The sequence below is a fragment of the Sminthopsis crassicaudata genome, chromosome 4 (genome assembly GCF_048593235.1).
Source record: "Sminthopsis crassicaudata isolate SCR6 chromosome 4, ASM4859323v1, whole genome shotgun sequence".
Lineage (NCBI taxonomy): Eukaryota > Metazoa > Chordata > Mammalia > Dasyuromorphia > Dasyuridae > Sminthopsis > Sminthopsis crassicaudata.
The window spans coordinates 294,018,782-294,032,357 of NC_133620.1; the positions used below are offsets into that span (position 1 = coordinate 294,018,782).

The window sequence follows — 13,576 nt, forward strand, 5'->3', positions numbered from 1 at the left end:
TGACAAAAAGGATAAAAATATAGTTTTCAATTATGAATTTGTAATACTAAAAAAAAGAACAACAATGACATGGAGATAAATAGTAATATTTAGCTTTAAGAGAACAGTTATGGATATACCCCCTAGATAAGACCTGATCGGCATGGGACTGACTCCTCAAGAATTCCTAATCCTATCCTCTTTCAGCACTAATCCTTAACTTTTGCCACACAAAAGATAGTGATTATGTACAATCACATCATTATGGTCACCTTAGCATTCTTCAGACAGGCTCTCAGGTTCATCCTATTTTGTTTATTTATTTATTTGGGGTGAGTCACACAGGATCAGGATCACACAATTAGAATCAAGTGTGTGAGGTAGGATTTGAACTCAGATACTCCTGACTACAGGGTGGATATTGTATCCACTGTACCAGGTAGCGGCCCCTCATTTTTAAAATTACTGATAAAGATATAGAAACATCTAACTCTTGATTGTGCAGCAAAATTTACCTTGAGGAAACAAAAATTGGCTTCTGGAATTTGAGGTGTGGTTTTAAGGTAAAATACTTTGTTTTAACTGCATATATAATTCAAGTTAACTGACTGAAATCATATATATATATACATATATATATATATATATATATATATATATATATATATATATATATATATATATATATATATATATCCTTTCCTTTGCTTTCTGAATCTGTTTTTTCTTTGCAAGCTGTTAACTATGCTAAATGATAGATTTTTTTTTTTTCTATTTGGAACATATAAAAGCCTGCTTGGAAATATTGCTCTTTAAATAATGTACAATCTAAATTCTGTCCTCAGATCTCACCTGCAAAATCTTGCTTCTTCCTGAGTTAATTCACATTTTTAGGAAAATTAATTTTTTTTTTTTTACTTAACAATTTTAGTAAACTTGAAATGTAAACTTGAGGCAAGACAGAGATTAGAGGTTTTTGATATTTTAATAGTAGAGAGTTTGGATGATGGCCAAACAGGATCCATGCTGACCTCCAGCCATCTGAATAAGACTCATCTCAAAGCATTCAGGAGAGAGGGATTCCAGAGACTCTTTTAGGGTTTCAACTATCAAGGAAACAAAGGCAAGGTGGGGGGCAGAACACTGGTGAGTGGGAACTCCAGGAAAGACCATAACTTCAGTTCTGACAGGTTGGGGGTAAGGAAGGATGGATCATAAATTCTGATAAGTTGGGAGTAAAGAAGCTAGAAGCCAGGAAGTCTGAAGTCTTGTGACTCTTTGGAATGCCAGAGTGGCCAGGGTTCTGTAGCCCTAATTATCTCAGTCCTTAATGCCCAGGAAGGGGGGGTTGCCACTAGGGAAACAAGCAGAACAATTCAGGGAAACAGGCATAATAAGAGTGGGATAACAATACAAGTCCAAGGTCCCCAAGTGGCATGATATTAGATTAGATATGGAGATCAGATACAATTGCAGAGCACCTGAGACAAAGTCTTTCCATGTAGAGACATTAAGAATCCTGCTTGCCGGAGTTATGACAACATGGAATGAAAATGCCTTGGAGAGATTCGAGCATGGATCTAACCTGATTCTAACGGGTTCTAATCAATTAACCACATTGGTTGGGCTTTTAAAAAATGGTTGCATAGGCACTGGAGACATCTCAAAAAAGGTGAGTCAGCCTTTCTAGCCATTTGTTCATCACCTAAATACTCTAGGGATCTTGTTAATTTCTTTATTCAAATGTTTAGTGGTAAAGGATAATGTTTTAAGGAGAGAAGCTTTAGGGACGGCTTCCTCTCAAAAACCTCAGCACTTTTTTTTTTTGTTTGGTTTTATTTTTTTCCCAGTTTTAGGTGAAAGAAATTGGATCCTCCAACCTCATAAGTTTCAGGAGGTCAGAAAAGAGTTCCAGAGTCTGGATTTTGTAGCTATCTCAGCTAGAATGTCTCAAGAAGCAAGAAATGATTTTCTAGGCCTAGACCTATGATGAGGAACTATTCAATAGTCATACTATATCTGGACATAAATTTGGTGACAACAATGTCAGCTAGGAACTATGAGGATATCCCCCAAGGTTTTGGGGAGAAATATTCATACTTTGTTCTTATTACATCTTCCAACTAAATTAACTTTTTAAATAAAAGCATTTTTAGGAAACCTTAGTTCTAATAACACAGCTAATCAAAAAGGGCTTCTCCTAACAGGGATTATCAAACTGGAACTGATTATAGTGCAATGCTGGAGAAACTGAGGCAAGACAGAGATTAGGTTTTTAATATTTTAATAGTGGAGAATTTAGGCTAGCCAGTTGGACAGGACTCTTGCCCTAAAGATATCCAATCAATAGCAATTAAAACATAGACCTTTTATAGGACTCCAACATAGTTTCCAAAAGGGAAACAAAGGCAAAGAGGGGAGAACACTGGATAAATTATAATTTCAGAAAGGACCATAACTTTTTAATTCTAACAGGTTGAGGGTCAAGAAGGTCGAGAACAAGAGACAGAGAATCTGGGGCAAGAGATAGTGAGCACTACCCAGGCATTTGAGATAAGCCATCTGGAGTTTTATGACTCACTGGAATGTGAAAGTGACCAGAGTTTAATGGGGTAAGAAAAAGGGGAAGGGTTGGCCCTAATGTTTTATTAAGGACATAGCATAATTTAGGGAAACTGAGGTATTACAATAGAATGTCCCCTAGTGTTCTCTTCAAACCATTCGTATTCCATGTCAACACAACACTCCTCTGCACCTCTCCCCAGGCATTCTGTCCATGAGCCAGCCCCTTATTACACTGCTAATTAGGCACATTATTTAATGCTGTAATTCCAGATGATTTTGGCTTTTTCCTTTGGCTGTGATTAGTCTCCTAATGCAGTTCATGAATGTATCAGAAGTGAGTCTTTGGGATCAGCATCCTTTCCATCATTGCCCCTCACTTTGACAATGTAGTATCCAGCAGCCTTCATAGTTTGGTGCTAATGATTATGAGGAGCTGGAAAAAGTGATCTGTTGTTTTTTATCTATACTTATTGTGGTTCTGATTATACATGATTTCTGAGAAAAGTGGAACTTTGTTTTTACTCAATTCAGTAACCAATTGCAATTTCCTTTAGAATGATCATTTGATCAGAAAATTGTCAAATACTTTTTATGAGAATTTAGAGGATTCTTAACTTTATCAGAGGCTGTGGGAAGCAGAAAAGTTGAAATTGAAACAAGTAGCTTTCTTCTACCTTTTCCTTTCCCCCTTCTGTACTCTTCTCTCTCCTTCCCTCCTGATCCTACCACTTCTTTCCACCTTTCTTTTTTCTTTCCTCCCTTCCTCAGACTAGCTGGTAGAGGACAGCCAAGGAAGCCACAGAACATTCCAAGGCAGACATCACAGGACTGTGCCTGGACATGTTCTCCAAAATCCCTACATATTTGACAGGTGAACTAACAGCTATCAATGAAGACTATAAACTTCTGGAAAAAATGAACAAACTGTTTAGTTTTGATGTAGAGCAGGAACTTTAATCAGTCCAATCTGCTTCCATGGAGAGAACTTCAATCACCCATCCTGTTCCCATAGTCATACACAAAGGTAGGCCAATCCCTTGTTTGTGTATCTAAAAGGCACATCCTACTTCCTCCAGTTTCACCACATCAGGCATACATGTGAGTTTGTACTTGTCTAGGACCCAGCCAAACTCCCCCTAACTTTGCCTAAACTCAACTCCCTAGGCTCCTTAATCCCTTCCCCTTTTCTTTATGACTTTAAAAAGCCATCTTCCCTAAAGCACCTTGCTTAATCTTTGCTAATTTAGTCCATGATGCTTTCACATTAATAAAGTGCATCCTTTGTGACTTCTTATAAATGTCTCCCATGAATTCTTCACATTGCAAACTCCTCTCCCACTACCTAGTACCTGGATATTTTAGGTACCTGATACGTCATCAGCTTGATCTAGAAATGAAAAAAAATATATATTTTTTTCAGTTCTTTTTTAAAAATTAATTTTATAATTATAACATTTTTTGACAGTACATATGCATAGGTAATTTTTTACAACATTATCCCTTGTACTCCCTTCTGTTCCGAATTTTCCCCTCTTTCCTTCTACCCCCTCCCCTAGATGGTAGGCATTCCCATACATATTAAATATCTTATAGTATATCCTAGATACAATATATGTGTGCAGAAGCGAATTTTGTTGTTATTGTTGTTACAAAGGAAGAATTGGATTCGGAAGGTAAAAATAACCTGGGGGGAAAAACAAAAAATGCTAACAGTTTACACTCATTTCCCATTATTCCTTTTCTGGATGTTGCTGATTCTGTCCATCATTAATCAATTGGAATTGGATTAGCTCTTCTCTATATTGAAGATATCCACTTCTATCAGAATACATCCTCACACAGTATCATTGTTGAAGTGTATAATGATCTCCTAGTTCTGCTCATTTCACTCAGCATCAGTTGTTGTAAGTCTCTCCAAGCCTCTCTGTATTCATCCTGTTGGTCAAGAAATGAAAAATATTGAACTAAACTTAAGTAGAAACCTAAAGTACTTAAATTAGAAATATGAAGTACTTCAATCTTACCTGGATAAGATCACTTTAATTGCGAAGCAACTAGCAGCTCTGGAGCACTCTACAAGTTGGATACATATTCAAAGAAACTAAAACAAACCACAGGGAGTCAGTGAAAGAATTCTTTAGCAAACAAACCTGAACGTAATAGAAAATTTGACATATAAATTCAACATCAAAGACAGATTTCAAGGGACAAACTTTATAGTTTATACATGGATTTATGGTTTATGCATAAACCACATGTCCAACATTATCATTAGTAATTGGGTAGTCCAAAAGAAAGACTGGGGTAGATCTGTGTATAAGTTTCTAAAAAGTAGAACCATGTAGGAAAAGGTAAAAACAGTAATTATATTATATGAATGAGATGCAAGAGCAAGAATTAGCACAGAATAATTAGACAGTAGAAGTAAAGTAGAAAATTAGCAGGAATAGTGAATAAAGGGCCCCAAAGCTCTAAAACTCCTTGAAGAAGAAAATCTTCAACTCTGCCTCAGTGAGGTACCCCAGCCCAGGGGAAACAAGACAGTTTTATTCTGTTATCTAGGTGGGGTTGACTCAGTCCTGAGCAAAACATTTCCAACCCTATTGAATTAAAGATACTCATTCAATTCTATTCAAATTCCCACTTAAGCTGAAACCCAGCTTATAGATGAGCCAACTTGGGTTGTCCCAGCCCCAATTAAGACCCAATATAATACAAATCACTATTGATCAGAGAAATGCAAATTAAGACAACTCTGAGGTATCATTACACACCTGTCAGATTGGCTAAGATGACAGGAACAAATAACGATGAATGTTGGAGGAGATGTGGGAAAACTGGGACACTGATGGATTGTAGGTGGAATTGTGAAAGAATCCAACCATTCTGGAGAGCAATCTGGAATTATGCCCAAAAAGTTATCAAAATGTGCATACCCTTTGACCCAGCCATACTACTACTGGGCTTATACCCCAAGGAACTACTAAAGAAGGGAAAGGGTCCTGTATGTGCCAAAATGTTTGTGGCAGCCCTTTTCATAGTGGCTAGAAGCTGGAAGATGAATGGATGTCCATCAATTGGAGAATGGTTGGGTAAACTATGGTATATGAATGTTATGGAATATTATTGTTCTATAAGAAATGACCAACAGGAGAAATACAGAGAGGCTTGGAGAGACTTACATCAACTGATGCTGAGTGAAACGAGCAGAACCAGAAGATCATTATACACTTCAACAATGATACTGTACGAGGATGTATGCTGATGGAAGTGGATTTCTTCAACATAGAGAAGAGCTAATCCAATTCCAATTGATTAATGATGGACAGAACCAGCTACATCCAGAAAAGGAACACTGGGAAATGAATGTAAACTGTTATTTTTACCTTCTGAATCCAATTCTTCCTGTGCAACAAAAAATTCGGTTCTACACACATATATTGTATCTAGAATATACTGTAATATATTTAACATATATAAGACTGCTTGCCATCAGGGGGAGGGGGTTGGGGGAGGAAGGGAAAAAATCTGAATAGAAGTAAGTGCAAGGGATAATGTTGTAAAAAATTACCCATGCATATGTACTGCCAATATAATAGCTTCCTTCAAAGAAGGTCTTTTGCAGATGGACCTTGGCAGCTCCCTTTGCTGCCAGGATCTTCTATCCACTGAAACTGCATTCTCTCAGTGCAAAATCTCATTTTCCATAGATCTGTACTATAGAAGTCAGTCTCTTGGTAAACTGATTTCTATCTAACAATAAACTTTCATTTTGCAACTAATAATTCGGGAGTGAGTAAATTCTTTTATTCCTAAAACCTGTGGCTGATTTAAAGGGGATTCTTAACAACTCTCTTATAGCCACTAATCTAGAGCACTCAAAAATAGGAAACAAATAATCACAAACACCAAAACAATGATTAGGAGTAGAATTTATTAGGAAAAAAAAAAAGGTAGAGGTCATAATCATTGATCTCAGAAAAGTCAAAGTTTAAAAAAAGTCAATCAAAAGAGAGATCTACATTTTATATCAGCCATATTAATATTGTTTTAGATGCATGAGTATGTATATGGATGCATATGGATGTACATATATATATATATATATATATACACACACACAAATATATATATATATATATATAGTATATATATATATATGTATATATATATATATACACTTCCCCAAAAAACAACAAAGGAAACCTCCAAGGAAGCAAAGAAAAGCTGGACAGTCGGAATAAAATCTACCTTGACAGAGAACCAACTTGATTCTTTCAATTCTATTCCTGGGACCTTGACTGATCCTCATCAATATACTAAAAAATATTAATAAGCTAGAAATTGATCAATACTTATTTTAAAAAAGGCCCAAATTAAGAAAGATCATTTCCCAATATCAGCAAAAAAAAAAAGGTGTTTTTTTTTTAAAACAAATCATGAGTAAACTTTCAAAGAAAAATATTTTAAGGTGAATTATGGCAAACATTCTTTTTTTTTTTTTTTTTTTTTTTTTTTTTTGAGGCTGGGGTTAAGTGACTTGCCCAGGATCACTTGCTAGGAAGTGTTAAGTGTCTGAGACCAGTTAAACTCGGATCCTCCTGAATTCAAGGCTGGTGCTCTATCCACTGTGCCACCTAGCTGCCCCTATGGCAAACATTGAAAGAACAATTAATTTGAAAAGGAAAGCTCTTTCCATTTTCTTTCTAATGATACAAAGCTGGTTTTTGATACATAAAGAGAAACAAAACAGAGGGAAAATTATAGAGTAAAATGAACATTGACACAAAAATTTTATTTAAAATAACATATTAGTAAGATTATGTGTTATGAAAATGTTGGATTTATACCACGAATGTAGATTTTGCTTCAATATAAGGAAGATGACACAATTACAAACCATATTAATAACATAGTACTTAAAAAATACATGTTTAAATCTTAGTGAAGTCTTTTGATAAAATACAATACCATTTCTGTTACAAAAACCTCAGACACTATAATGCCTAGGAATAAATGGATTTTTCCTCAATATAATAACATTATTGATGAGAGATGAGAGTACTGATAAAGAGGTTAGGCAGGAATGGGTGGGGTTCTGTTGGGCCCTGAAACCTTCTACGCCACCTGTTTTCCATGACCCCTATAATATAATGCCTTGGCTAACAGTACAAACTAGAATTGGGTTGAGGCACCCAGGAGTGTATCCTGCTGACAGGTGTGCACTAGGTATTCCAGCAAGAGAAGTAAGTCACAGTCATGCATCAAGTACATGCTAAGAATAGGGCAAGCACTCCCCTCCATTGGAAGGACTGTTGCCAAGGCATGTGATCTGGGGGAAACAGGGTGGTTGGGGGGGAAGATATAAGGGACAAGAGACAAGGGAGAAGTAGAGACATCCTGGGAGACATCACAAGCTGTACCAAATAAAGTGTGCCAGCTGCAACCTTCACTGGATGTGGTGACTATCTCCTCTCCTATATCTGGAGACATCGGAAGAGTAGTTGAGGTGACTAGGTAAGGAAAGGTACCGCCCAGTTAGGAGTAGCCTAACAGGGTTCTGTTCTCCAAGGCATAGTTGGGATGAAGGAATTCACTAAACCCAAAGGCTATGGTAAAAGAAACCAAATTTGCCAATATGGAAAGAAAAGATGGGACTTCCAGCCAAGAATTGCCAGAGGGATGCATTCATACAAAGAGAACATTTTTCCCCCAGCTGATTTTCTGTCCTCAAAGTCATCATAATTAAATATTTAAATTCTGAAGAGCTATTTCCCTCAAGGTGTTGTCATTTAATCAGGCCCCAATTTTTGATTAGTGTTTTGTGATTAGTGGTTTGAGGCATTTTTCATATGGTTATAATGGGGGGTGAACCCTAAAACTGAATGTTCCCTTTGGTCTGTAAAAGAAGGGAGATTCCGGGTTTCAGGCTTTTCCCTTGGGAAAAGCATACCTTCCCAGACAAGCCCTTCCCAAGTTAAATGGCTTCATTCAATCAGAGATCTTGGTCGAATCACCCTCCATTGGAACCGAGATCTTTTAGGGGTGGCCCAGATCCCCTTCAGGGAGTTCCCAGACTCTGGGAAAAGTCTTCAAACTCCCAGTTAAGTGATTTTATTCAATTGGAGATCTCTGCCTGATGGTCCTCTCGATTAGCCCTAACAGCTCCCAGTCCCAGGTGCTCTATCCACTGCGCCACCTAGCTGCCCCCTTAAATATGTTAAAGTATAATGTCCAGTTATTTTGCTATACAAAAAGAATGGGAGTTTGAAATAACGTAAATTTAGCCTGTAAAGGAAATAAAAAATGCAGGCTGACAAAAATAGAGGGATTCTTTGCCAAATTCCTAATGAGGAATTTTGCCCACTAAAAGAATTCCTTCTTAGTGAACAATAAACTTCCCTTTTCTGCCACTCAGACTTTTTGGGTTTGTGAATTCTTTTGCATTGGACCCCGGGCCAGAGGGGATTCCCCACCTCAATTCTCCCACCTCTCTTCTACCACTAGCACTGAATCAGTTGTAATGGATTTCATCCTTTGAAAACTGTCTATTCATATTCCTTGATCACTTATTTAATGAGAGATGAGCTTTTAATTTTGAATCAATTCACTACATAGTTGGATATGACTTTTATTAGGGAAACTTGCTGCAAAGATCTTTTCCCCTCACTTATGTTTCACTCCTAATTTTAACTGCATTGGTTTTAGTTTTGTTTGTGCAAAACTCTTTTAATGTTATATAATCATAAATGATCTTTTTAATTTTTGTGACCCCCCCCCTGCCCTGCTTTGATCACGACTCTTCCCCTATCTAAAGTTCTGAAAGTTCTCCCTTGCTTTTCTAATTGGGTCAGTTTATTCTTTATGTCCAGTCAGATGCCCATTTATGTAAAACTTAAAAGGTTTGCAAAACGCTTTACAAATACCATTGTATCCCCTAATACTCCTGGGAGGCATTTTTACGTATGAAAAAGCTGAGGGGGGCAGCTAGGTGGCGCAGTGGATAGAGCACCAGCCTTGAATTCAGGAGGACCCGAGTTCAAATATGATCTCAGACACTTAACACTTCCTAGTGTGTGACCCTGGCCAAGTCACTTAACCCCAGCTTCAGGGGAAAAAAAAAAAAAAAAAGCTGAGGCAGGGATTCTCACATACTCCCGCTAAGGCTGGGGCTCCCAGACCCCCTGCCAAGCGCGGTGCATTGTGCCCGCCCAGCAGCTTCAGAGAATAATTGTGTCTTTATTTTATAACCCGAGGCATTCATTTACATTTTATTCTTTAGCGTTTTCTAAGTAAATCACCACGTCAGTAAGCAGGGATCATTTTTTCTTTTCGCAGATACCCCCTTCCCTAGCGCGGTATTACACCTCGGATTCGGAAGGCAGAACACCGGGAGTTCCGGGTTTGGTGCGCAGCAGTTCAGGGCCCAGACTGCAGCTCAGAGGGCTTTCTTTTCTCCCGGGTCAGCTGTGGCCACCTGGGGCCACTCGGGGAGAGGGCGGGGCGCGCAGTTATCTCTACCCCAAAGTACCGGGAACGAGGCGCACTCTTCCCTTAAGAAAGCGACGATGTTCCCTCGGAATTCTCCCCACAAATTGCTGTTTCCCACCAGCGCGGCCTCTGGCTTCCTCCGACCGTTCCTTTTGCCCAAGGTCAGGAACTAGGATGGCCAAGCAGAAGGAAGAGGCCAGAGTCTGGGCGCCACAGAGAAAAGAAGGGATCGCGCGCCTCGGCCCCAAAGGCACTGCGCATGCGTTTTGCGTCGCCAATCCTCTACGGAAGCTGGGAGAGCCGGGAGTCCGCGGAGGCTGGCTGATGCGAGCAAGATGGCGTCGACAGCTGCGAACGGTGCTAGCGGGAGCAGCGGGATGGAGGTGGACGCCGCAGGTAACAGGGTCCGCTCTCTAGAGCCCTTACCCCGCGGCTGACTAAAGGGGGTGCTCCCCGTCTTGGGGAGCTGCCTCCCCTCCTCATCGAGAAAATAGAAACCCTGCCCCCTTATGTGGCGGGAGGCGGGGGCCTGGAGTACACAGGAGGCAGACTTCTCCCTCACACTGTGCGTGTGTGTCCCCCAGTGCTCCCCAGCGTGATGGCCTCCGGCGTGACCGGCAGCGTGTCTGTGGCCCTGCATCCCCTCGTCATCCTCAACATATCCGACCACTGGATCCGCATGCGCTCCCAGGAGGGACGACCGGTGCAGGGTGCGTGTGCCTTCCTTCATCCTCTGGCTCCCCTTCATGCCCTTTCTCCCCCCTCCCCCCCACATGCCCCAGCACTGAAACCCCCCTCCCCCGGGATTGTTTCCCGGTTGTCATCAGTTGTGAAACGCTGCATTTCAGCTCTGTGGGCTTCACTTTGTGTGCACAATTAGGGTTTGGGTTAGATTAATTCGAGAGTTCTTTGACCCCTAGGCCCCCCTAAAGGGATGCCAGATTCCCGCTCTCATCTGGTCTCCCTTCCTTCCTTAGTGATTGGGGCACTAATTGGGAAACAGGAGGGACGCAATATTGAGGTGATGAATTCATTCGAGCTGCTGTCCCACACGGTGGAGGAGAAAATCATCATTGACAAAGAGTATTACTACACCAAAGAGGAGCAGTGTAAGAGAAGGGGTTGCCAGGTTGGGGAAGAAGCCAACGGGATGGGGAGGAAGGGATGAGATCACAAACCTTTGAAAAACAGCTATTAGGGTGGTGACAGGTACCTAGCAGTTAAACAGAGGAACTGGGTGGTGGCTGGTTTCCATCACTGTTTTAGGTAGAAATCCAGAGGGGTTGAAATGGCATTGGGGTTCTGATAGGAAAGAAAATTATGCCAAGGAGGTCCCGGTAAGGAAGAGTAGAATGAGAAAAATATTATTTATTCCACCCCTTTTCCTTTTGCCTTTCCCAGTTAAGCAGGTATTCAAGGAATTGGAGTTTCTAGGTTGGTATACCACAGGGGGTCCACCAGACCCCTCTGACATCCACGTCCACAAGCAGGTAAGACACCTCCCCCTGAGGTGGGCAGGGAAGAATGTGGGCAGAGGCAGCTTGGTGTAGTAGATACAGTCCTGGGTAAATGAGTTGAAAAACTAAAGCTCAAAGTGAGAGGATTGGACTGAACAATCTCTAAGATGGTTTTAATAGTCTGCGATTTTGTGAATGGGATGAGAGGGGAAGGATGTTAGGATTTCTAGGCAATAGGGTAATGCAGTAGAAATAGTCCTGGAATAGAAATCTAGAAGCCTAGTTTGTATGAACCATTGTCTAGGAAATGTATATAAAACATTAGATTTTGATTTTGGGTCCCAACTCTAGGCCTGTTCTCATCTGTAAAATTGAAAGGAGTAGAATAAGTGATCTCAGATTACTTCTAACTCTTTAATATTCTATAACTCTATTGTATATTGCTACCCTTCTCTTCCCAGGTATGTGAGATCATTGAGAGCCCTCTGTTCCTGAAGCTAAACCCCATGACCAAGCACACTGATGTGAGTGTTCCAGACCCCAGCGTGGGTCTGTCAGTTGAGTACTAATGTTCCTCACTGTCAGACCTATTTCCTCCTTTATCTGACCCCTTATCTCTCACAACAGCTGCCAGTCAGTGTTTTTGAGTCTGTCATCGACATCATCAATGGAGAGGTAATTACTTGCCTGAGGCCTATATTTTTGCTAAGATTCATACTTTCCCTTTAGTCATGTTTTGCCTCTAGTTTCTGCTTGTGATACTCTCCTTCATCATTCCCACTTTTCTGATAATCTTTCTTCAGGCAACCATGCTATTTGCTGAATTGACCTATACACTGGCCACAGAAGAGGCTGAACGGATTGGTGTGGATCATGTGGCTCGAATGACAGCTACAGGTAGTGGAGAAAACTCTACTGGTAAGTAGAAAGACATGATGAGAATTCTTTTCACTGTCTGGAACCTGAGGGATGGGAACTTAACCATTTCTGATTCTTTCCTTACAATACAGTGGCAGAGCACCTAATAGCCCAGCATAGTGCCATCAAGATGCTGCACAGTCGGGTCAAGCTTATCTTAGAATATGTTAAGGCTTCTGAAGCAGGTAGGATCAATGTGTCCTTTAACTGTTTCTTTAGGACTTCACTAAACCAGAATAGAAACAAATAGTACTTTTTTTTTTTTTTTTTTTTTTTAAGGTAAATGTCAAATAATACTTTTCCAAGAAACCTTTATATTTATATTTTACTACCAGGGAAAAGGTTGGAAATAGTAGACAAATACATTTTATTCTGTATCTTCTCAGGGGAGGTTCCTTTTAATCATGAAATCCTGCGTGAAGCCTATGCACTGTGTCATTGCCTCCCTGTACTCAGCACAGATAAGTTCAAGACAGACTTTTATGATGTGAGTCTAACCTGTGGGGCTGGAAATGGATTCACTAGTCATGCAGGGGGGTGTCATTCAACCTTTGGGAGGGTAACTATAGGCTTGTCATCTGCCCCTTGAGCTACAGGTTTTAAAAGTTTTGGGAGCAGTGGTGGTTGGAAGATAACCCAGACTTTGTCTCTTCCCTCCATTCTAGCAATGTAATGATGTTGGGCTCATGGCCTACCTTGGCACCATCACCAAAACATGCAACACAATGAACCAGTTTGTAAATAAGTTCAACGTCCTGTATGATCGCCAGGGCATCGGCAGACGAATGAGAGGACTTTTCTTCTAAAAGGGGACAACCCTTTCCTCAAAATAAGTGAGGGCAGAGGACTGTGATCTGCTTCACTGAGGAAAAATTTTGTCCCCAGAAGCAGGGAAGTGGCTTATTTCCCCTTTAGAGAAGCCCTTAAGCCTGCATAGCTTCCTTCCACACAAATTGTTAATAATAAATGGGGAATAGTTCCCCCTCCCACGATTTTGTCCTTTCTGTTAAAAGGAGTTAGGTTTAAGAGTCTTTATATATAAGCTCTAATTAATGTTAAGGATGCCACCAGAAGATTTGAAGAGATTTGGTTCATTTGAAAGCCTGGAGAACTAACCATAATTGGTTGTGCTGGTATTCTCTCCTCCCCCTAAGAAAATTTTAGTA

At 40.1% G+C, this 13,576-nt stretch overlaps 1 protein-coding gene across 1 annotated transcript; it reads left to right on the top strand.

Annotated features, from left to right (window-relative positions):
- Positions 1 to 10,029: 10,029 nt before the first annotated feature.
- COPS6 (COP9 signalosome subunit 6) lies at positions 10,030 to 13,402 on the top strand. Its single transcript, XM_074311577.1, has 10 exons — positions 10,030 to 10,431; positions 10,620 to 10,745; positions 11,013 to 11,144; positions 11,437 to 11,525; positions 11,954 to 12,016; positions 12,120 to 12,167; positions 12,296 to 12,410; positions 12,503 to 12,595; positions 12,797 to 12,897; positions 13,076 to 13,402. The coding sequence occupies exons 1-10, from the start codon at positions 10,371 to 10,373 to the stop codon at positions 13,214 to 13,216; spliced, it is 969 nt and encodes a 322-aa protein (XP_074167678.1). The 5' UTR covers positions 10,030 to 10,370; the 3' UTR covers positions 13,217 to 13,402.
- Positions 13,403 to 13,576: the final 174 nt, after the last annotated feature.